Source organism: Pelodiscus sinensis, chromosome Z (assembly GCF_052426305.1).
Source record: "Pelodiscus sinensis isolate ZL-2025 chromosome Z, ASM5242630v1, whole genome shotgun sequence".
NCBI lineage: Eukaryota > Metazoa > Chordata > Testudines > Trionychidae > Pelodiscus > Pelodiscus sinensis.
In genome coordinates this window covers 24,524,836-24,547,472 of record NC_143085.1, presented here as the reverse complement: position 1 = coordinate 24,547,472, position 22,637 = coordinate 24,524,836, and the positions used below count along the sequence as shown (strand labels likewise).

At 43.7% G+C, this 22,637-nt stretch overlaps 1 protein-coding gene across 2 annotated transcripts in view; it reads right to left on the bottom strand.

Annotated features, from left to right (window-relative positions):
* Positions 1-1,061: 1,061 nt before the first annotated feature.
* Positions 1,062-22,637, bottom strand: part of TMEM132D (transmembrane protein 132D) — a 597,317-nt gene continuing 575,741 nt past the window's right edge. Inside the window, exons 6-9 of one of the 2 annotated variants that reach the window (XM_075898457.2) lie at positions 13,538-13,743; positions 12,037-12,310; positions 8,277-8,468; positions 1,062-3,965 (exon numbers count right to left, since the gene is read on the bottom strand). In XM_075898457.2, coding sequence (XP_075754572.2) covers positions 2,781-3,965; positions 8,277-8,468; positions 12,037-12,310; positions 13,538-13,743 — 1,857 coding nt within the window. In that variant the 3' untranslated portion in view covers positions 1,062-2,780. The remainder of the gene's footprint in view (positions 3,966-8,276; positions 8,469-12,036; positions 12,311-13,537; positions 13,744-22,637) is intronic. The other variant, XM_075898459.2, reaches the window with a different exon arrangement.

Sequence of the window (22,637 nt, the reverse complement as noted above, 5' to 3'; positions counted from 1 at the left end):
ATGCATTTTGTGTGTAGACGCGTTATTTCTAAATAACTTATTTCGAATTAACTATTTTGAAATAAGATATTTCAAAATAATGCTGTAGTGTAGATGTACCCTGAAGGACTTACTATATTTGGGCCTTTTGGACCACCTGTAATTGACTCATTTAGCCCTGACCCTCTGAGCCTAGGTTCCTCATGAGTGAGGAAACTTCTGTGGAGTGTCAGAAAACATATGGAAATTTTACCATGTGGAGTCACTGCTCTGATTCCAGGGACTGAAACATCTTTCAGAGGCTTCTCTCCATTATGCTGGGGATAGATGCTGCAATCATTGATCCACTGGCTGTCGATTTATTGCATCTGCTTAGATGCGATAAATCAGTGTCCAAGCACTCTCTCGTCAATGCTGGTACTCCATCAGGATGAAAAGAGTAGTCGGTGTTGATGGGAGATCAGCCCCTGCCTGCCCTTACTGCACACAAAATGATGCAGTAAGTACATCAACTACAGCTACACTACTTGCATAAGCTGAAGTTACGTCAAGTAGATCAGCAGTGGGGGTTAATGTAAACAAGGCTTTATAGAGAGAACACTAAACCCTCAGAGGCCATCTACTCACGTGCCAATATACAAGAGGCCTCATTAATCTGACCCCTGTACAGAGACACTCTCCATGACATGCTAGGCCTATGCTACATCCAATATTATTCTTCACATTCTCCTGGTATGTTTGCCTCCTCTCTAGATACGCCAAGTAATTCTTTTAAAGTTGTCCTCTAAGGAATTTTTATAAATAGAAACAAGGGCCAATATCTATTGCTCTCTTTCTGGCTGCCCCAAACTGAACACCATCCTCATCTCATACAGAAAGCTTTCCAGGCAGAAATACACAGGTGTTATTTGCAAAGAGTTCCAAATCCTGAAAGGGTGACTTGGTGAAAAACATACTTCATCATAATGTGTTGTTATTTTATTTTTCCCCAACACAAAGTGCCACAGCACAAGAGGGAAGAGTTTGTGACTGGATTGTGCTGAGATCCTTAAATCTGTGTGTTCCCTTAAACCAAGGACGGTTGTATGCATTGCTGGTACTCTTTTAAAAGGTGAACAAGGGCAACGGGAGAGAACAGGAAAAAAGATGAAGCCCACCGAAATGCAAATTTTATTTGCCGTTGGTATGTTTATAAATATATAGTACATTCTTACAATCTACAATACATTCTAAATACAGAGGGATTCAGTCAAGGCGTTTCTGGGTAGAATAGAGTATTAAATTGGACAACCTAGATTTGGTGGCTGTGAGAGACTTTGTAATCCACTAAAGGCATGGGCTTAGTTTACAAACCAAAGGAAAATTAGGAAAAAGAAGCAGTCCAAACCAAACCTCATTTCTTGGCACTTTGCCACTGGTCACTGGAAATTAACTCTGGATCAAACAGATGATTTCTCAGTTTTAGGGCAAGAGGGCACTTCAGATTCAAATGGCAATTACTGGAATTCTACTGTACATATATGTAAAAGGAATGAGCAGATACAATCATACTGCTGGATGAAACAAATGTTATTTACCAAGCTTAGCCTTCGCCTTCCTGGCCTTCATGTTGCCATATAAATATGCCCAGCAGTGGGTCTGAAAATGCATGATCAAAGTGGAAGTGAGCAATCTAACCTCAAAAGAAGAAGGAGAACAAAGAGCCAGTCACCACTGGTTTCTGAGTTCAGCACGAGTTATACCTACCCAAGACAGAATAGCTAACTTTAATAAATTACAACATGTAAAGCAAGTACCCATTTAGGTCCAATGGCTTCTGCGCTTGGCAAAATTGCACTGTGGATAAATAAATTTGGATCTGAGAGAAGGGAAAAGTCACCAAACTTACAAACCAGATTAGTGCTAATAAGTGCCCCCAGCATATCAAATGAGAGTGCTCTAGGAAAATGCATGGGGAATACAAATTTAAACAGGAAAACTGGATAAAATGGGCTTCTTTAAAAGACGTAAGGTTTCTCAAACCTTTCCAAAGCAAACCTTCCTTTATATGAGCAGTATGTTGATTATAGATTATACCTTCTATTTTACAAATTAAGAAATACTGAAAATTGGCCAGCAAAGTTTATTATCTCAGCATCTACTTAAAAAGAAAGCTTCAGTTATCACTGTACATGTGTAACCGTTCTCAGTGCTTGGAAGATGATCATGCGGGTCTGTAAACAACTCAGTCACTCCCCCTGCCCTGCTTTATTCTTTGGAAATTCATAACTTTGCAACTGTGGTTGCTCTGCTGCTCATACAGCAGTTGTTTGTCAGCTTTAAATTAACGTTCTCAGCTGGGTATCCTCTGCTTGTGTCTTGAATGACAAGCTTCCTTTCATTGATCCATTTATTCCAAGCCTGATTTTCACTTTTAACTACAGCCTGTGATATTGAACATTAGAACTGTGTGAGCTTTGTAATATCCAAACGGTGTTGGAGTTTGTTATTTTTATTGATTTCCTGGGAAAGCTCAGAGAATGAGATCTTATTATTTTGCTAAGTTTTTTTTCCCATATTGCCATGCATCTGAAACCTCACATACATTTTGCTCCAGTCTCCAAGAACATAGAAGACTTGAACTGTATGAGATGGCCAGGATCTCTGTGTCTCAGCTGGTTTTGGGTGGCTTTCTGGGGCTCCAGTGAGGTATGATTCACCTCTTGATTCTCATTTGCCAATGCATTTTTTGCCCCAATACCCAAAATTAAAGGCAGAAAGGTGTGTGAAAACCAAAAACCAAAATGGTCCTTAGCGTCTCATTACACATTCTCATGTAACCTCTCCATATAGTTTTTTAGCTCTTTGCACTCCCCAAGGTCCATATCCTGGCACACCCATTTAATATCATCCTCACTACTCATCAGAATGGAGTTGACAGTAGGACATCCATCGTCAGATGAGATGGTGGTAAATGTGGTGAATTTGACTCGTTTCCGCTTGGAGGTAGGAGAGGCAGTTGGTTCACTTTTCTGTTCTTTCTCTTCAGTGAATGTGGACTCTTGTGACCTGAGGACCTGATCATTAATATTCTTTTGGGCATTTGTGTTGAGAAGATACTTGCTTTCCTCAAAGTCTACCCCTCGGTCAATGGCAGTGATGCACTCATCTTGAGGGGAGGAGAAATTAATGTGATTCTCCAGAAGCTCTGCCCGGTTACTCAACCCAACCCAGTCATGAGAGTGGTTCATGCCTTCCTGCTCTTCAAAAGGGACCTGCTTGTGCCTGTACTTCAAAGCAAAAGTGACACAGTTGATAAGGAAGACAAGGATGGCCAGGCAGAAGACTCCCAACAAAGCATACATTCCTATCTCCAGATCACTGAGCCCTCGGGGCGTCTGCACAAGGTCATTTTCTTCCAAGTCCCCATTGCTTCGTGGCAAGTCTACCTGTGCAGGGAAACTGGTGAAGTCTATTGGAATGTTCTGCATATAGCTGTCATCATCCAGAAGGCTTTCTCTGTCCTCTTTTTTACTTAAAATTGACCTGTCCGTGGTAGTTCCTCTGCCTTCCATACGGCCCACTGAGGAGCTGCTGTAATACTGCCCATCTGGCCTAACTCTGTCTTGAAAAGTGGTTTTCTGACGCCGGTCACTTGCATGGTTTTCCAGGTGGACTCCAGTTCCACTTTGCTTGCTGTCACTGACATTAAGATTGGTGTCACTCTGTCCAAACTTGACTTTAATGTTCCCACTCCCAACAGCCAGGACACTCTTCCTTTTGGATTTCTGGCATGGTTCACTGATCACCATCTCTACCTTCACCAGTGGCCCCTGGCCTTCAGTCTCAGCAGTGAGCATGGGCCACTTGAATTTAGGGTCGTGATGAACGGAGATCACTTTTTCATCTAGAGAGGTAGCCATCAAGGAGAAATCTTTGACATCGTAAATATCCAGGGGCATGACAGATCCATCACTGAACTGGACCCAGCAGCTGATGGTCGCTTCCTGTAATATATGAAATACACACAGAGAGAATAATCAGCAAGGGAAACATACAATCTCCCCGAGGGCTCCCTCTACCCCCAAACCATTTATAACTAGGACAGAAATAAGAGTGAGCAAGAAGAATATTAATTCCTCTCTAAGACATATAAAAATACTAGTTTTAAGCATCCCTTGGTAATACGATTTGTTTTCCCTGGAGGTGCTAAAAAGGAGCTATGCCCTTTGAGATCTGTGGAGTCTACTAAAGCATGATAATAAATTGCACGTCAAAAGGCATTACCAGCATTGACTTCATTTACTGCTGTTGTATATTTAAATGAAAAAATATTTATTTCATTATTTCTAAACTGCTTAAGATACAAGATAAAAGCACCTAATCTAGCAAATAAAGCAACAACGACTCCGGGTCTTCAAGCTTTGTTTTTTCCTTTCAGCATAAAAATGATTTTGCACAAACTGGGTCAGGAAGGGTTGTTGTTGTAGAAGTGAAATGCTCAAGGTAAATTTCATGTCTGCTAACAGTGAAAAGCAAGACAATACTGCCCCTTTGTTTTGAATTATGATGTCCTGATCTCACATCTGCTAAAGTCAACAGAAGTGTTGCTATCTAATTCAGCATGGGCAAGGTTGAGCCCGAAAGCTGCATCTTACACAGACAACAGATTTTCAAACATGTCTAGTGATTTGGGAAGTCTCCATTTTTTGGTTGTCTATTTGAAACACCGTTACTGGGGTTTCATCTTCAGAGGGCAGGTGCTTAGCCATTTCTGAAAATCAGGACATTTCAGATGTCTGAAGCTGGAAATCAAAAGTAGAGTCACTCAAACTTGTTAGTAACATCTAAAAAGGTTGGCTGGCACGCATCCATGTCAGATATTCAATTGGTATAAAGTCAGTATAGCTCCATTGGACCCATTTACATTTACTTATAATATTTGTATTTAAAGAATAGATGAATAAAATAACCAAACAAAAAACTAGGCTGTTTTTACATCCTAACTCAATACACATGTGGGCTGTGTCTACACTGGCACCTTTTTCCGGAAATGCTTAAAATGGAACAGTTTTCTGTTATAAGTATTTCCGGAAAAAGAGCGTCTACATTGGCAGGATGCTTTTCTGGAAAAGCCCTTTTCCCGGAAAAGCGTCCGTGGCCAATGTAGACGTGCTTTTCCGGAAAAAAAGCCCCAATCGTCATTTTTGCGATCAGGTCTTTTTTGCGGAAAAGACTACTGGGCTGTCTACACTGGCCCTTTTCCGGAACAGTTTTCCGGAAAAAGGACTTTTGCCCGAGCTGGAGCAGCATAGTTGTTCCGGAAAAGCAGCTGATTTCTTACAGTAAATCGTCACTGCTTTTCCGGAAATTCAAGGGGCCAGTGTAGACAGCTCGCAGCTTATTTTGGAAAAGCGGCTGCTTTTCCGGAATAAGTGGCCCAGTGTAGACACAGCCGTGGAGAGTAAACTTTTTCCTTTGTTTTTCAAAATTATGTTTACCAGTGGTTTTCCCGCATGGATCACTATACTGTGAAAGAATTCTCTTCTGGTTTAACTAAGGGTCTGATTCTGAAGTCCTTCTGAGTAAAACTCATATTCTGAGTAAAACTCCCAGCATACTCAATGGGAGCTTTGCCTGGGTTGAGGACCAGGCCCTAAGACTTTGCTGGCTCTGTCATAAATTTTGGCTTTGTGTTTATTAATCTTTGGATGTTTCCTGAAGGCCACATGGAATTTATTGCATCAACTCTTGTCCTCCCTCTGTGCTGCTTAAACCAGCATAATCATTTAATAATTTCACATTGCTCTCTGTGTGAGGAATGTGCTTTGAAATATAATGTGCTAAGTAATGGCTCCAATCAACACCAATTAAAACTCATAAAGCCCTGCCAGGGTGAGTATTTTCCTTTCTGGTTTGTTACATTTTCCTCAGGAGTCCATATGCGCCACTGCCCCCAGAAAAGGGATTCAAACACACTTGATTTCTTGGAACTGAAATACCACAGCAGTGCAGTATGCTGGGGCTAAATGCCAATACACCCCACATCTGAGCTGATTTCAAGATATTGTCTTTAGCTCCACATGTCAGCCATGGATTAGCTCGTTGGCTCTATTTCTAGTTGTGCAGCATCATCTTTTTAGCTCTTGGGAGACTATGGGAACCTGATTTTTATCATGCTATAAAAACATCAGTCCTATGTGACTTTCAGGGGAGCCGACAGCCTGGGCATGGTGTTTGTGTCGGGGGGTGGCTCCACGCGCTCGGAAGGGGCAGGCCCTGGACAGAAGAGGCTGGGCTGGGGCAGCCTACCCTCAGTGCGGCCCAGAGTTCAGTGTGCCCCTCCCCCACCAGCCTTCAGCGCTGCCCAGAATTCAGTGTGTCCCCCCAGCCCTCACAGCTGCACAGAGCATATGGCGTGGTACTCTGGTGGTGATTTAAAGGAGCCAGAACTCCAGCTGCCACCTCAGTAGCAGCAGTGGAAGCCAGGAGACGAAGGTCCCTTTGAATTGTTGGGCCCCAGGGCAACTACCCGCTTTGCCCTGTGCTGTCAATGGGCCTGGTTACTTCTCATCCACCTGATCAAGGATAAGAGCCAGCAATGAATTAAGTCTCTCTCTCTCTCTAGAGCTGGCCAGCATTCAAATGTATTTAACCTTCTCACTTACTATTAAGCATAAACCGTGTTTAAACATAAAGACAATTCATCCTGGCTGTGTCTAGACTGGCTTGATTTTCCGCAAATGCTTTTAATGGAAATGTTTTTCCGTTAAAAGCATTTGCGGAAAAGAGCATCTAGATTGTCACGGACGCTTTTCCGCAAAAGCATTTTTGTGCAAAAGCATCTGTGGCCAATCTAGATGCGCTTTTTCGCAAAAAAGCCCCGATTGCCATTTTCGCGATCGGGGCTTTTTTGCGCAAAACAAATCTGAGCTGTCTACACTGGCCCTTTTGCACAAAAGGATTTTTGCCCGAACAGGAGCAGCATAGTAGTTCCTCAAGAAGCGCTGATTTCTTACATGAGATCGTCAGTGTTCTTGCGGAAAAGCTTGCCAGTCTAGACACAGCCCCTGTGTATAACTCATTGGTCTTCCATGGTGAAAACCCACAGATGACTTTGATATAAAAAATAGATAATTTCAAATGCAGACAATATAAGGCAGGAAAAAGACCATTCTGTCACTGATTGCAAATTTGTTACATGATCCAGTGTTTTCAGACTCAATGAGCTGTGTGAATGCAGACAGCACAGGGCTACTGAGTATATATGTGCATGAGTGGAACCTTGTAATTTAAGCACACAGGTCCCCCACACAGGGGTTTCACAGTGAGGTGTGACTGAGGAGCACACAGACTCAGCGTCGCATACGATGGGAATTTGGGTCTGGCATTCCTGGGGTCAGCAAGAGGCCAGAGCTCAGACAGGAGGAAATGCCTGATTTTGTTGCTCATAAGGGAACACGCAGACAAATGCCAGAACAAAGCTGAAGGACCTCGGTGGGAGCACAACCTGCCTGTCCTGGTCAAATGTGAGGTTTTTGAAGGAATCAGGATGGGTAGAAGGGATACGAGAAATGAAGTGGTCCCTGACAAAGGAGAGTAAAGGTGACTGAAAACAGCCAGCCCTTGTTTCAGATCAACATGGATCAGTCTGCATGGGAGGTTCTCAGGGCCATTTGAAATACTAATGACAAAGAAATAAAAATGGAGGAGTCTGGCGTTATAGAAAGCCCACCCCCATTTGTTAGCTATTTGCAACACAAGAGACCCTGCTCTATTCTCATTTTCACCCATGTCAACTTGGTTTAATTCTGCCAACATTGACAGTTACTCCAGTATGTAGAAGTGAAACTAGACCACAGTTGTTTACTGTGAGGAAACAGAAAGCTCTTTCCCTTTTTATTTCCAGACTACAGAGCAGTGCACACATAGATAGCTACTATGGAAGGTGCTTGGGTGTGCATGTGTTAATTTTGATGGAATAAATGAAGCCCGAGATCCCAACAGTGGGTTGGGAAGGGGGTTATACAGTTTATTAAAGGCACACAATTGGATTGTTGGTGGGGCTTTGCATTATTTATGGGCTGTGACCCACAGAGAGGGAGAGGGTTGTTTGTTGGCACTTGGTGGTGGGTTTTTTTTTCAGACATATTGCCTTTTTATGGGAACTTTGCTTTTCTGTTAAGGTGGCCATTAGCATTCAGTTGTAGGTGTCTATAAATTACAATGTTTTGATAGAATCATATTAATAAAAGGACACCTGATCCCATCAGTTTAGCTGGTGGGAAATGCTGACATGACAGGCTGGGGCACTGTACCTGCTTCGGTGACTGAAGAAGCTCTTGCGCTACTGCGGTAGCAAAGATGGCCTTATTGCTCCCTGGACTGAGCTGGAGGGAGAGTGACAACCCAGTTACCAGCTGAACTCCGAGGTCTGTAATTGTCACCTTCTCATCCATAACGGTCACGGTCTTCTCAGCCAAGATGGCATCCGAAAGAGGGGACAGTATCTGAAAAGGGATATTGCTATTAGTGCCGGTTGTTTTTGTGTAGCATTCGGCACAACAGCATCCCTAATGAGGCTTCTGGTGCTACTTTAAGTCAAAGAAATAATACATTATCTTACTAATTAGTGCACACATTTAATATTAAGGCTATTTTTACACATTAATAACAAATGATAGGTTAATACATGGTGTCCTAAATCGATATAAAGCCTAACATGTAAATAGGCTGCTTACAAACATATACAGTAATTCCTCATTTAACACTATAGATATGTTTCAGAAAATGATAGTGTTAAGTGAAAACATGTTATGCGGGGTCAATTTTCCCATTGAAAATAATGGAAAAGGTGGTGGTTGCATTTCAAGCTGTGGTGTCTGTTGGGACCAGGACATAAGACTGGGGGAGAAAGGGGACTGGGTTACAGCAGGGAGGGGAGGTGACTGACTCTGGGGAAGGGAAGGAGAGGAGAGGGAAGGGGGATTGGGTTGGGAGCATGCCCCTGTGATGGGTTTGCTGGGACCCGCACTGCGTCTGGTGAGGGGTCGCCGGGGAATGGCGCCACGAGCAGCGAACCCTCCGCCGCTTTGCAGGGAGGCGGGGGAAGCCCCGTGAAGCCACCAGCGATGAGCTAGCTAGGGAAACACAGCTTCAGGCCTGCAAGCAGGGGTAGAGGAGATTCAAAAAATGTTCCCTAAAAAAAAATTGTGCTATCGTGAAAACGTGTTAAGCGGGCACATGTTAAATGAGGAATTACTGTATAGCACTTTGTATCAATGTGCTGAATTCAAGTCAATCACAGGGATTAGTTTCAGCTGGAAAAATATTTCCCAGAAATGAAAAAACATTTTGTTTTGACATTTTCAGAATGCATCATTTTGAATTTCATTTCAAAATGATGTTTGCAATATTTCGTTCAACTTCATGCATTTTTGAGATTTGGTTCTGTGATACAAACAGTTTCAGTTGATTTTTTATCCAGATTTGTCAGTACATCCCCCATGCTGAAAAATCATTTTTTCATTCTGTTCTCTTTAAATTAACCCTTTGTAAGTTCATTGTACATGTAACCATAATATTAAGTACAATTTAATTAGTAATAATTTAAAAAGTATGTTGTTCCTAGTGTGGGAGAGAGGTGGAAAAACTTTGTCATAAGATTCTATCACAACACAATTTGTAGAGGATCTGTAGAATGAGTTTTATTCCAAATTCTTACCCTGGGGAATTAATGGATAAGAGTGCATGGAAGAAAACTCCTGTGACAATGGGAGGGAAACATACAAAGGAGGCTTGTTAGGATGAAAAGGGATCTGAATACACTGAATAGAAGTTACTGGACTGAGAGAGCACTAACCACAGGTTTGGATTTAGAAGAGGACTTAGTTTAAGCTTGTGTGGTGGGCTACACTTTCCAAATCTGCTCTTAAAACTTATTTTGCTATCAGTTTCTTTCCCTTTGAATTCCCTTTTCAGAGTCACTCAAGCTATTGATGTACACTTGGAATGAGCACTGCAAGTCCCAGCGCCTTGAAGCCTATAAAGACTTTTTATTGAGGCTCCTGGTCACAGAAGACTCAGAAACCCGCTTCCCCAGGACTGACAATCCGTGCAATCAACATATGCAGATGCAGATTTCTACTGGGCTGTCCTGAGAGACTGAGGTCATGAGCATATCTGGGGATGGGAAGAAGATTGTCTCCCTATTAGCCCTAGTGCCTTCTGATAGGAGTAAGTATAGGAGATTTATCATTCCAGTTGTGGGATCCGACTTCCTGATTCAGTGGATAGTTTACCAGATCAGCTGTTAGCATAGCTAGCTTCATGGTATTTTGGCTCTGCCACTGATTCTCTGTGATGTTGGGTAAGTCACTTAACCTCACTAAGCCTGTAAAATAGAATTAATGTTCCACATTCTCTGCTAGTGTTAATTTGCATAGATCCACTGAAGTAAATGGAGCTACTGCAACAGAAATTTGGCCCAATCACACTTAACCTCATTCTTTCTAATGCACTTAGAGATGGTTGGCTGGAAAGCACGATCTGAGCACTTATTGCGATCTCCCTGTAATGTTTATATCCTGTAATACAAGTTGAATTTGCATGATTTCAATCCCAGGGTTTCATATTTCATACTTCCATTCTGACTCTTCAATCTGCCCTAGTTAATATCAGTTTAACCGCTTTGCTTTGCCACTTTAGGCTTGAGAACATTAAGTTATTTCACCAGCCGCCTCCCATGTGATATCTCCAGTTGTGGATTTGATATCAAAAAAGTATTAGTCAAATGGAGCAGAAATGGGGACTGATGTTACCTGAGCGGGGATAAAATTAGAGAAGCCTGTTATCCCCAGGCTTGAGGGCACAGGCTGATCAACAGCTGGGGAAAAAAAAGCAACAGTCGTGTTCCATCCGCCTCCCACACACTGTAAAGTATTGCACCGGGAATGTAGTATGTAGGTTTTACATTTTTTGCTGAAATAAAGGGTCTTTGCTCTGTTGCAGAAGGGGCACTGTGTTCAATGGCAGCATTCTCGTGTGTTAAAATGTCAACTTTTATGGGTGGACATAGGGCTGGTGACAACTCTTGAGATGGAAACCCTTTTATTATCTGTAGGATAGACATAGCTGGGGCATTGTTCATGCAACCTTCTCTGCCCACGTGCCTCAGCCATGACTCAAAAGTTCACCATTTCTGGGGGAGAGGGTTAATCAGCTTCAAGCTAATTATTCAGTCTCTGCCCTCTCCATTGAGGCTGCCAACAAGGGGGCATATTGGTGGCTGCTATGGTGGTTTGTAGAATGTGGACACAGTGCATGCCAGTAGAATCACAGCATCACTAATTTTTGACATAGGACAAGTAGCCATTGGATGGTAAAAGTTTTCCGGCACTACCCACTCAGGCCAGATTCAAACCCAGGATCAAGTGGAACAGCAAAAAGCTTTGTATTCTTCCCAAACCTAAATCCCCATTTCCTATCTAGGGTTACGTCTAGACTATAGGCTTTTGTCGACAGGGCTTTGTCGACAGATTCTGTCAACAAAGCTTCTGTCGACACAGAGCATCTAGACTACATCCAGTTCTGTCAACAAAGCAAGCCGCTTTGTCGACATGAGAGTGTAGACGCAAAGGACAGTGTAGATGCAATAACGCCTTCTGTTGACAGAGCTCTGTCGACAAAAGGCGTTATTCCTCGTAGAATGAGGTTTGCCAACGATGACAAAACTGCTGAGTCTAGACACACCCTAAGAGTCCCTTGAGACCACGGAACCTGAAGAGTTCAGCTCGTGATGCGGGGGGAGAGGAAAGGTTGGTGTGTCCAGTTATAAAGAAAAGAGCAACTTGTAAAATTCAGATCCAGATACAGGTTTAGTTTTCAACCTCCTTCCCGATCCAGCTCTGAGGATGTTGGATCTGGGGCAGTTTGGCTTGACACTATTGCTATGCTCCTGTTCCTAATGCAGGGTGTCACCTGGCAATGACTGCCAAGTTCTGTTCTAAGTAGGGCAGGGTAAAGCCTGAAACACCAAGGAGAAGGAGAAGGGGGAGCACAGTAACCAGTTTTCCCTACCTGAATTGTCGTCATTCCGAGTTCCTGCCCAATCAAAACCTGTCCACCTTGCAGCTTAGCGATTCTGGGCTCCTCCACCTGCATGAAGTCACTCACCAGCTCCGTGATATCAACCTGCCAGTCAGAGCCCAGCAAATAGCTTAGCTGGCCACCTGAGTCGGAGGGTTCAGCGACAAACTGTGTTAGGACTCGCACCATGGCATGCTGGTACTGCAGGGTGCAGCCTCTGCCCTTCCGCTCATCCTCTTCTTCATCATCGCTGTCTCGAGCTGGTCTGGTAAAAGAACAAGATAAAAAATATCAAACCACCAAAGGAATATGTCATGTGCCATGCTGTAACAGCTTGTTAAGCACTGCGAAAGGCATTCAATCAGAGATGCTCAGCTCTTTCCTTTCTCTTGTCCCCCTGACGCATCCAGGTTATGCCCACTCCTGCAGCTTCTTCCCCTGGAATATATCTGACATCTGTCATATTCCCTCATTTCCCCCCAGAATTATGGTAGCCTCCTGGTTTCTTTAGCCTTCATAGCACCCAGAAGGCCCACACCCTTGGGTCACACATAAAATCAGCTGCTAAAGTCACCTTTTTTACCTGCACTTCTGAGCACACCACCTTTCCCCCATCCTCTTGGAATATCTCCAGTGACTCCCCATGTCAAGTCCAACATTCTCATCTTCACCTTCACACCTCTTACTCCATGATTCACCCCACCCTGTCTATGATGCCAGACTCGTGTGTGCTTTGGTCAGCGACAGTCACAAACATCTCCTCCAACCTCTTACTAGCTGCCCATATCAACAGCTGCAGTTAATGCCCTCGCTGAATAGGTCTGCAAGGCCACGTCTTCAAACCCTTTCCTCAGAACCATTCTACTGTGACACTCCCAGGAAACCAGTCAATAAATGAAGGGCACATGACAACAGTTCACATTTAATTGATTTGCTATAATTGTAATTAATAACTTTGTTTATATAAATCCACATCTCTCTGGCACTATCCTTCATGTGCTGTTTGTCTTCATAGCATCTGCCACAATAGGGCCCTGATCCTAATTTGGGCCTACTGTAATATAAATATGGGATATGTAAGAGATGCAGACAGAGTTAGCAATTATTACACGTAATAAATAATTATTAACAATAAAATAAGCAATGGTATCCCATGTATCAGGCCTCAGACCAGACAGATCTGGTCTTTGCTGCTGTCCTGCAATATGCCACATGTGAAAACACTGACCCTGCCTCTCCTGGCCAACAAGCAATTTCCATTTAAGCCACTAGTGCTATAAAAGGAAATTGATTTTCAGTGCAGATCCATACAATCTGTGGTTCCCGTTGCCCTAATAAGTACAATCCGACAGCTGATTGAATAAATGCCTGGTGACCTTCAGGTTTACACCGGAATTGCATTAAGGCCAAATGAGTGTGTTCAGATCCGCTGGCCCTGTCAGCCACTTGGAAAGTGTATAACCCAGACTGAACATTCACTAATGAAACCTACCTCTTATTAGAGAGGATGGGGACCCTCCACCCCTTGATCTGGTTTAATTCTGTGTCAGAGATCTCTATCTGTAGTGGGAGGCGAGGAACCCAGACAGTCAATTCTAGTGAGGCAGTCAGATGCTGGTAAGTAAAATTAACAATGACATTCACTTTGCCTTTCATTTCTTTCCCGTTGACAAAGACATAGTCACATCTGTCAGAAACCTGTAAAAAGGGAAAAGGGGAAAAAATTAATGAGTTTCTGTCCAAAATTATAAAGCTCTCCCCCATGTTGAGTGAGTGGGAGGGAAGGAGAGATAGATTTTGGGTTTGAACTAGTTCCAAACTCTGAGGACAACTAGCAGCATGAAAAGTCTTGCTTTGCTATTAGCAGTCTGCATAATTTAGCAACACTTGTGAACAAACAGGCTTTTCCTGCTATAAATATTTCCAGTGTGAATTATGATAAAAGAACAGCTCCATTCTCTTCCCAGTCCCACCACTAGGAGCCATGGCTCTGATTCTGATCTTGTTCTGGCTCTGATGCTTGTCCACTATATCACAGTCCTATCCCTCAATAAGTCAGATTAAGTTCCCCATCCTCATGTTTGGTGTGAGTCTAAGGAACTGTACTGTAAACATGTGGAAAGTCAGATGGGTGGGTGCTAGCACAAGCAGGGGCAACACAAGGGAGACACAAAGGGTCACACCCCCAAATACTGCAGGGTGAGGGACAGGGGCCAGCTGTTGGGACTAGTGGGGAGCCTGGTGGCAGCAGCAGCAGGGGTCAGGCCCACCACTGCACTCACTGGCAGTGGGAAGAATTGGAGTGACTCAGCCCCAGCCTGCTTCACTCCCTGGCTCCCAACGTCACTTGCAGGGGAAACTTGGGGGGAGAAGGGGTGGAACTGCCCCTGCACCCACCAGTGGCAGGAAGTGGAACAATGCAGCTGGGAGTGAAGAGAGAGCTGGGGCTCCACCTCCTGCCACTGCCAGAGAGAGGGAGAGTGGGTGTGTATGTGTGTGTGTGTGTTGCCTAATGGGGGCTTAGGAAAAGGGGTGAAATGGTGGTGGAGCAAGGGAAGGAAAGGGGAGAGAGGGTGGAGCAAGGGCAGTAGGGTGGAAAGAGATGGGTGGAGGGAGTGTTGTCTCAGGCCCCACAGTCTTCTAGGGACAGACTTTCCCCAGGCTAGGTATGGCATGGGGAGGATTCACATGGGGGGCGATCACATGGCCAGTGTCCCCTCTTGTGTCCCTCTCAAGATATTGAACAGAAGGTGCACTTCCCTAATCTGTTCTGTTGTGATGTCCTGGCAGGAGTGGATTGGTCTGGCGGGACACCGGGAATTTCCCGGTGGGCCATCGTCTAAAGGGCCATCGTGTCTGCACCCCATTGCCCCTCACTTCAAGCGGCTCCTCATCTGTGCTGTATGTGTCACGCAGAGCCCAACGCGCCGCCTGCGCCGCATGCCGAACATGATGCAGAGGGTGGGGCTTGAGGAGCACGCAGGAGTGATGTCCTGGGAAGGCCCGTTCTCAACCCATTTCCCGGGCCTATTTTGATTGCCAGTACGCTCCTGTCTCCTGGAACGGTGACAGCAAGCAGCATTAATGATTTAGTAGGTAGCACTCTCCCTCTGAATCAGTACTGGCCCGACACTAATGAATGACACCAGGGGTGCCTGCTTTGGGGGTGTGTGTGCCACATTTCAGAGAAGACACAAAGCTGGCCAAGTATGTGAGATTGTTTTGTGCATGTCTGTGCAGCAGTGTGGACAGCTTTTAGACCTTTCATGCTTCCTCTGTGGCTTCCCTTCTCTCTCTGACCTATACTGGTCCTCTTTCCTCTATGTCTGCAATGTCTTTAAACAGCCCCAAGTCCCTTGGTCCCAGCACATCTCCCTGTTCTTGCACCACATTTCTCTCTTCAATAGCTTCCCAACCTTCCCCTGTGTGGATGAATTTTGGGCTCTGTTCAAACCTGGCTTTGCTTGCCCTAGTGTCCTGCCTCATACAAAATCCAAGAGACATGTAAGTTATTCTAAGGTAGTGCTATCTTTGACTTCGGTGGGAGTTTTGCCTTAGTAAGGACTGCAGGATCTAGAGTCCCTCCTGAGGAATAGTAGTGAAACAGAGTTGGAGGCTCATGACTAAAACAAATCCAATGTACTGGCATTCATGGAGCTGCGATTAAAACAAGAAAATGTTTGGGGGCTTTGAAACTTTTTTTCCCAGTTTCACAAGGGCTAAGAATGCATTTTTAGGTCAATATCACAGAGTAAAACAAACATATGAAAAGCCAACAGAAGATGCCATTTTGTTGTTCAACAGAAAAAAGGGGAGATTTATAATTCATTCATATTTAAAAGCATGTACTCATGGTGTCAATAGGGCTCCATTTATCAGTTTAAGGTCTGAAATCTCTCTTGATACAAAAAGCTTCCAAAGTGGATTGAAAAAAGTTTCACTGAAACACGTTCAGACAGGTTTATTACAATTTATTGCATGGGCAGTTCTTTGAAAGACTACACTTGCTAAGGATTATTTGATATTAGCATTTTCCCCTCAACCTCTCCTTAATAAAGAACAGTATTTTTGTATTTTAAAAAGCTGAATAAAATAGTGTCTTGACTAATGTACAGCATGAAAGGTAGGATGAATTGTTGTTTGTTTCATGAAAAAAGTGTATAAGTACATAGGGTAGGAGGGGGAGAGGAAGGACCAGACTTCTGTCTGAACCACTTCTGAACTGTGGTAGTTCACATGAAATGGAACTCCTGTTCCCTCTAATTTTTCCATCCATGTATGGAATAAATTTTGTTAGGTGCACTGAGGTACCTGTGGATGTTCACCACAAGTAGAAACACATGCCTCCAGTTGTGGACACTCTGGGAGCTCTGCTAGTCAGCTGGGTGGCATTTGAATCTCTCTTGGGTAGCCCCCCAAGTGCTCAGCTTATCCATGACCTTGTAAACCCAAACCTGAAGTCCAATGTCCTTATTCTTGACACTTGAGTTAAAGGCTCAATTGGGCAATGACTGTTCCCTCCCTCCTGCTGGCACACCCAGCTCAGTAACCTATGGGATCTGCTGTCTTTATAATTTCTTTCCCTGAAAGAAGAAAGCATCTGCTCAACCATCTAACGATGCCTTTACTTCTTCAAACATGACCTAGAATCCATTGGCTGCAGCAGCGCTCCAAAAGAGTACAAATGATAGTACAAAGGCTTCTGGGAGGCTAAGGCCTTGCTGCAACCAACTGAGCACAAAGAATAAAAATGTGGGACTGGCCAGCTGATGAGCATCCAAGGCAGTCACCATGGGGCTCTTGAAAAATAATACCCTAAGCAACCACTTATCTCTTAGGCTGCCCCAACGTGCTATATGGATTGATAGCAAAAGGTTCTATGTTAGCACAGTTAGGATCTGCCAAGGAAGAGATGGACTCGTGAGTCCACAGTTGACCTCAAGACAGGACACCTCTGCTGTCTAAAAGCTCAAACCTACCTCATTATTGTGAGTGTGACATCCATTTTACACAATGTCCTTCCAAACCATTTCTGATACTTTATTCATAATAACCTGTGGCTCTGGCCATCAATACTGCTGAGAGTTACTAAATCTCATTCAGGCTCTTTGGCAGCTACTGCAGGAGTCTAGGTGAGCCGACAAGACCTGTTCATTACAGCTAGTTAAAATATATGAGTAAATGTACATGTCAAATAATTTATTAACTACCACTTTACAGTGCTGATGATCTGAAGGAATGATCTATTAAAACCCTGAACTCTTTTCACAATCCATTACCAGCCAGACCTTCTTTTCCATTACGTGGATATATTTAATATTTCTGACTCTTGTATGCATAATCTTGCACTTACCTGAATTTAATGTCGTTTTCTATTTTTGTTTAAATGTTGAGTGAATTTAAATGTTATTTAAATATCACCAGCTTTTGTGGCACAATTTACATCCCCGGTGTTTTGTTTTTCAATACCAAAGATCAATATAAAGGGTTTAATAGCAAACCATTCCACATTTTTTGTGTCTGTACCACGGCAAACCTGAAAAAAAAAGGATCCTGAAACTGCATTGTTCATTACTTGCTCTAGGATGCTTAACTTGTTGGTAAGATCAGAGGACACATCTTTTCAAGCTGAATTCTGTCCTCCCATACAGTTTCCAGGTGAGAATGATAGGCAGAATTTGTACTACTACAAATATCTAGAAGCCAAATCAAGGAGCAGCTCCTGGGGTGCTAGTGGTTGTAGAGATAAGTGAAAAAAAGAGGCTAGGGAGTGCAACTGCAAACAGAGCTGAGTTGAGGGTGGGGAGACTCAGTAAAGCTCTGAGCCATGCTGTGTCTCAGGTTGCAACAGAAGGGTCCAGTAAGAGCTAGAGGAGAGCACCGAGCTCAACATCACTTCAGATGCTGCAGCTTAGTCCCTTCCCTTTAGCTGCATGGACGGATTCTTGTATGTGCAGGGTTGATTCCATCCCATGGGCACTGGAAGAGCGCACTCCTTTGCGGCTGCCTCTATGCAAGCAGCACAATGCTGCCTGGAAGTCCTGTGCTCCCATGACTTGCATCATTCTTCTCACCCATATTCTACAGTGTCTTGTCTACTAGACAGGAAGGTACAGGGCCCTCAGGAAGTGACTGGTACCCCTCCTTCACCTCTCACCTCACATTACCTTGCCTCTGCGGGAGAGGATCCTCTATTCCCTGCTAGCAATGCATGTTTCTCCTAATCCTTCCCTGAGTTTTAAGTGATGCTCTGACACAGAAAATCTCTGGTGGGCTAATGAACTTCATCTGCCGCTTGCTGGCTCACTTTTTTCCTTGGGATGCCAGGGAGGAGAAAATTGGACAAAGCCTCAAACCACACATTACACTTGAGCCATGGCAGATCAAAGTTCAAGCTAAGGTGGCCCTGAGGAAAATAATCAGCTTGGGAGCTGAATGCCTCATGTACGTATCTTGCCTCCACACACTGAAGGCCAGATATTGACTGCAAATGAATGGCCTGGAGATGGGGATTTTCCTTTCTCAAGCTTGAGGCCAGTGTGTTAGCTTACAGCTCACTTATGATGAGTTATAACAAACAGTTACACAGCCTTAATGAATGAATGCATCGGGGAAGCAATTAACCACTGATCTTCATTTCCCAGAAGCGGAAGCTTGGGCAGAGAAGCTAAGTGTCTCCCAAGGCCACAGAGCTGGGACTAGACCTCCTCCAGGAGTAAGTAACTTCTGACACTGATCTGAGAGTGAGACATAGGGTGAAGTTCTGTGCTGAACTACTAGGAGGTGCGCCTTGCAGCCCTGGGGCCTTACATTCCAGCCACCTCACTGAGCCATCCTGCAAATGGCACCACCACCCAGTCCAGCACTATCTGCTGCACTCTCAGTGCCTCAACATGTCTCTCCCAATCTCAGCCAGGCCCTGCCCCAGCACTCTACAGCTTGAGGAGGGGCCTGGAAGCAGCTTTGCAGTGCCTGCACTAAAGGAATCATTCCCCAGCTGGATACAGGGCATCTATATACCAATTTGGCCCTTTTATGCAGCATGAAGGAACCAGAGTACAGGTGGGAATCTCTCCCTTTTAATGTAGATTTGTTGTTTTGGCAAAGTCAAATGAAGCCGCGATTTAAATGATCGCGGCTTCATTTAAATTTACATGGCTGCCGCGCTGAGCCGACAAACAGTTGATCAGCTGTTTGTCCGCTCAACGCGCTAGTCTGGACGCTCCCCTGCCGACATCAAAGCCCTTTGTCAGCAGCCCCGTTATTCCTCGTGGGATGAGGTTTACCGGGGCTGCCGACAAAGGGCTTTGATGTCGGCAGGGAAGCGTCCAGACTAGCGCGCTGAGCGGACAAACAGCTGATCAGCTGTTTATCGGCTCAGCATGGCAGCCATGTAAATTTAAATGAAGCCGCGATCATTTAAATCGCGGCTTCATTTGACTTTGCCAAAACAACAAATCTACATGGCTCCGTCGACGGAGCCATGTAGTTTAGACGTACCCCTAGATATTGAGCTTGGCCCTGGCTGCTGCTGGCTCAATCTGACAGAAGGGTTACATACATGGCAATTAGTTATCAACAAATGCTGTCCCCAGTAAAATCCTTGTTCTTCATCCTTCACCATCTGAGAGAGAAATAGATAAGCTCCGAATTCAGTAAGCTCGTGAGTGCAGTGAGTCAGCATTGCATGTGTCTAAACAAGCAAATTTCTCCCTATAAGATTATTGTGGGGTATGTGCTCAGAATGAGTTTATTTTCCTCAAACAGACAATTTTCAGAGAACTAGTAAGCATACATGGTAAGTAACTTTTTAAAATAGCAGATGCTCCATAAATATCATTGTATTTAATAAGAATCTTTGAAATGTGAAATATGAAAGCCCCTTTCCAGCAATCAAATTGGATAAAAATGTGTGTAAGTGTGCATATGAATATGTATACACCAAATCCCATTGGAGTATTGTGGGCACCTTCCCCCCAGTGTTCAGAAACCAGAAGATGGTGAGATGGGGCAATATCATGATTTCTTCCAAATCAATCAGGTGTTCCACACCAACCCAATTATTTATTTCTAGCTATTTTTGATCTCTCAGGGCTGGCGATGCTCTGTCCCAGTAGAACAGAAATGAGCAGAGAGAGGATTGTGAAACTGAATTCCATTTTCTTTTGCTGCTCATGTGCTCTTTTCATAGGCTCTGGCCCCTCTCTAGGCTCTGGCCACTGGTAATGCCATAACACAACAATGCCATTAAATCATTTCAGAGCCACTCTCTTTCTAAAGTTTTATAGACCATTGTATCACAATAGGTTTCCTCACAAATGTGCTGAGCTGCCTGCCCTCCATTTAATTTATAGAGAATGCAATTAGTTCCCACAAGACACTCCACTAATCTTTCAACACGGGGAAGCTTTTATCTCCCAATGAGATGGTCTCTTAAATGGTATTTGTAACAGTGACCTTGGAAGCATAGTGAAGCACGTGGAGTTTGATTTGGCTCTTGCAATTCCCCTCTTTCTCTTCTGCAGCTGAACAGCTAGGAAAGCTTCAGTAAGCTTGCCCTGAGCCACATACATGCATGTAATCTCCATCAACCAGAGGAGCAGAGGTTAGAGGCTGCTTGTCAGCAGCAGTATGCAGAGTGACACAGCAGAATTATGAAGCATGTCATGAAGGCACTAAATAAAAGACTTAAGGCAAATTGAGTGTGGGGATCAATTGCTAAGGCTACAAAATTTGCAAAATGAGATTTTTAAACTGGCTAAACTCTACACTCTGACGTTGATGGCAGAACTTCCATTGAGTTCAATGGGAGTAGAAGCACTAAGCGCTTTCAAAAATCCCACCCATCAACTACACTGCTCATTCTTGAGACAAATGTCAGTCTCCAAGAATGGTGCAAAATATGTGGTATGTAGCCCAAGACAGTGCATACAGCTCACGTGGAATAGCAAACTGAAGAGCTTTTTCCTGGAAAGCAAATATGGACTTCAAAGAGTGGGCTCTTTGCTGTGCCAAGACATCTTAATTTTCATTGTTAAAATGTCTGATTGTGTTATTTCAAAAGAAACCAACTTTTCACTCCAAAACAGCTCAAGGACTCTCCAAACTCTTCAATTTTGATCATAAGTAAAGTAAGTTACAAATCTCCATTATTATTTTTTTCACAAGATAAAACAAAATCTGAAAATTATTTCTTCCTCATATTGACGATACTGTATTTTAGAGAGTAGAGCTTCCTATCTAAGCAAGTGAAAACAAAGACATTTGCATCCCTGTTACATGGGGGCTTTGATCTGTCAGCAGAAGTCATCAACAGTAACTCCTGTCACTGGGCATCAATTCCTCAAATACTTTTCACCCTAACTTCTTACTCCTAATTCTGTGCTACTCCACATCTATGTCATCAGGTACAGTCGTGCAAAGGGCACATGAAGGGGTGGAGGAGGAGGTAAAATGCTACTGCTGTTGTAAGAGAGGAATTCTGACTTGGCAGCATTCTACACCCACTATCCACAGGTATAAAGGCCATTGGAAGACTCTGGGCAGTGCAGAATCATAATCATTAGCTCCACTGCTGGTCCTAATAATACAGCTCTGCTTTTTTCATACTTAGAAACTGTCTACCTTGGATTCTCCAGCTAGTCAGACCTGCCTTTGTTAGTTTACTGTGCTGAGTGGATTATTCAAGTGTAGTAAAACAACAGGACGAATAGTACATTTTGTATTTTGCAGAAGAAGGCTAACACATTTCTTTCTTATCCCATTGGAACACCACCAGGGCCTAAAGCACTTCCCCATCTCATTTGTATCCTTTAGCCCACATGTGAGACTGATTAAAAATCCTTTCAGGCAGCAGTTTTTTTTCTCTTCAGCAGTAATTCTGTTGGCTCTTTTACAAAGCGACACCTAGTACATCTATGAAAATTAGATACATAGTCAGTTATGAAGACTCTAGATTAGGGCATCTTGAGGGACAGCCGATTAGGAAAGCTAGTCTTCACTGTTCCCAATTGACAATCAATGTTTCAGGAATGCATTACGCACTGGGCTTCTAATCTTAATTCCTGGCAATGCAGGACAGTAATCCTTCCCCAGCGCAAGCACTTTCTCTTTCTACTGTATGTTTCAAAAACAGACCTACCACCTTGGCAGGCTTAGCAGACATTTGCAGATTTAGCATTGCACATGTTGCCTAGTCCACAAGCATAAGTAGGAGTCATTAACAAGATAAATTATATTGAGTCCTGCCTGAATAGGTACCGTCACTTACAAGAACAGGAGAATTTCCCAGCTTTTCTATAATCAGGAAAAAGTTACTGACAAGGGACATAAACAAATGAAATTCATTGTCGCTTTGAAAGACTCCAGGAGGCATCTGAGCTGTGTATATCAAGGTGCAAAAGAAGAACACCATCTCTACTCTGTAGGACATTTGTGAGTGCTTTGGGAAATGTGGAGTCACTTCTAACCATGGATACTTAGCACACAGAGGAAGAATGAAATACATTATTGTGAAGTCTGGGAACTGGCTGTATTTTGAAACTACACGAGATGGGTGATAGCTGACGAGAGTGACAAGACAGGAGGTAAAG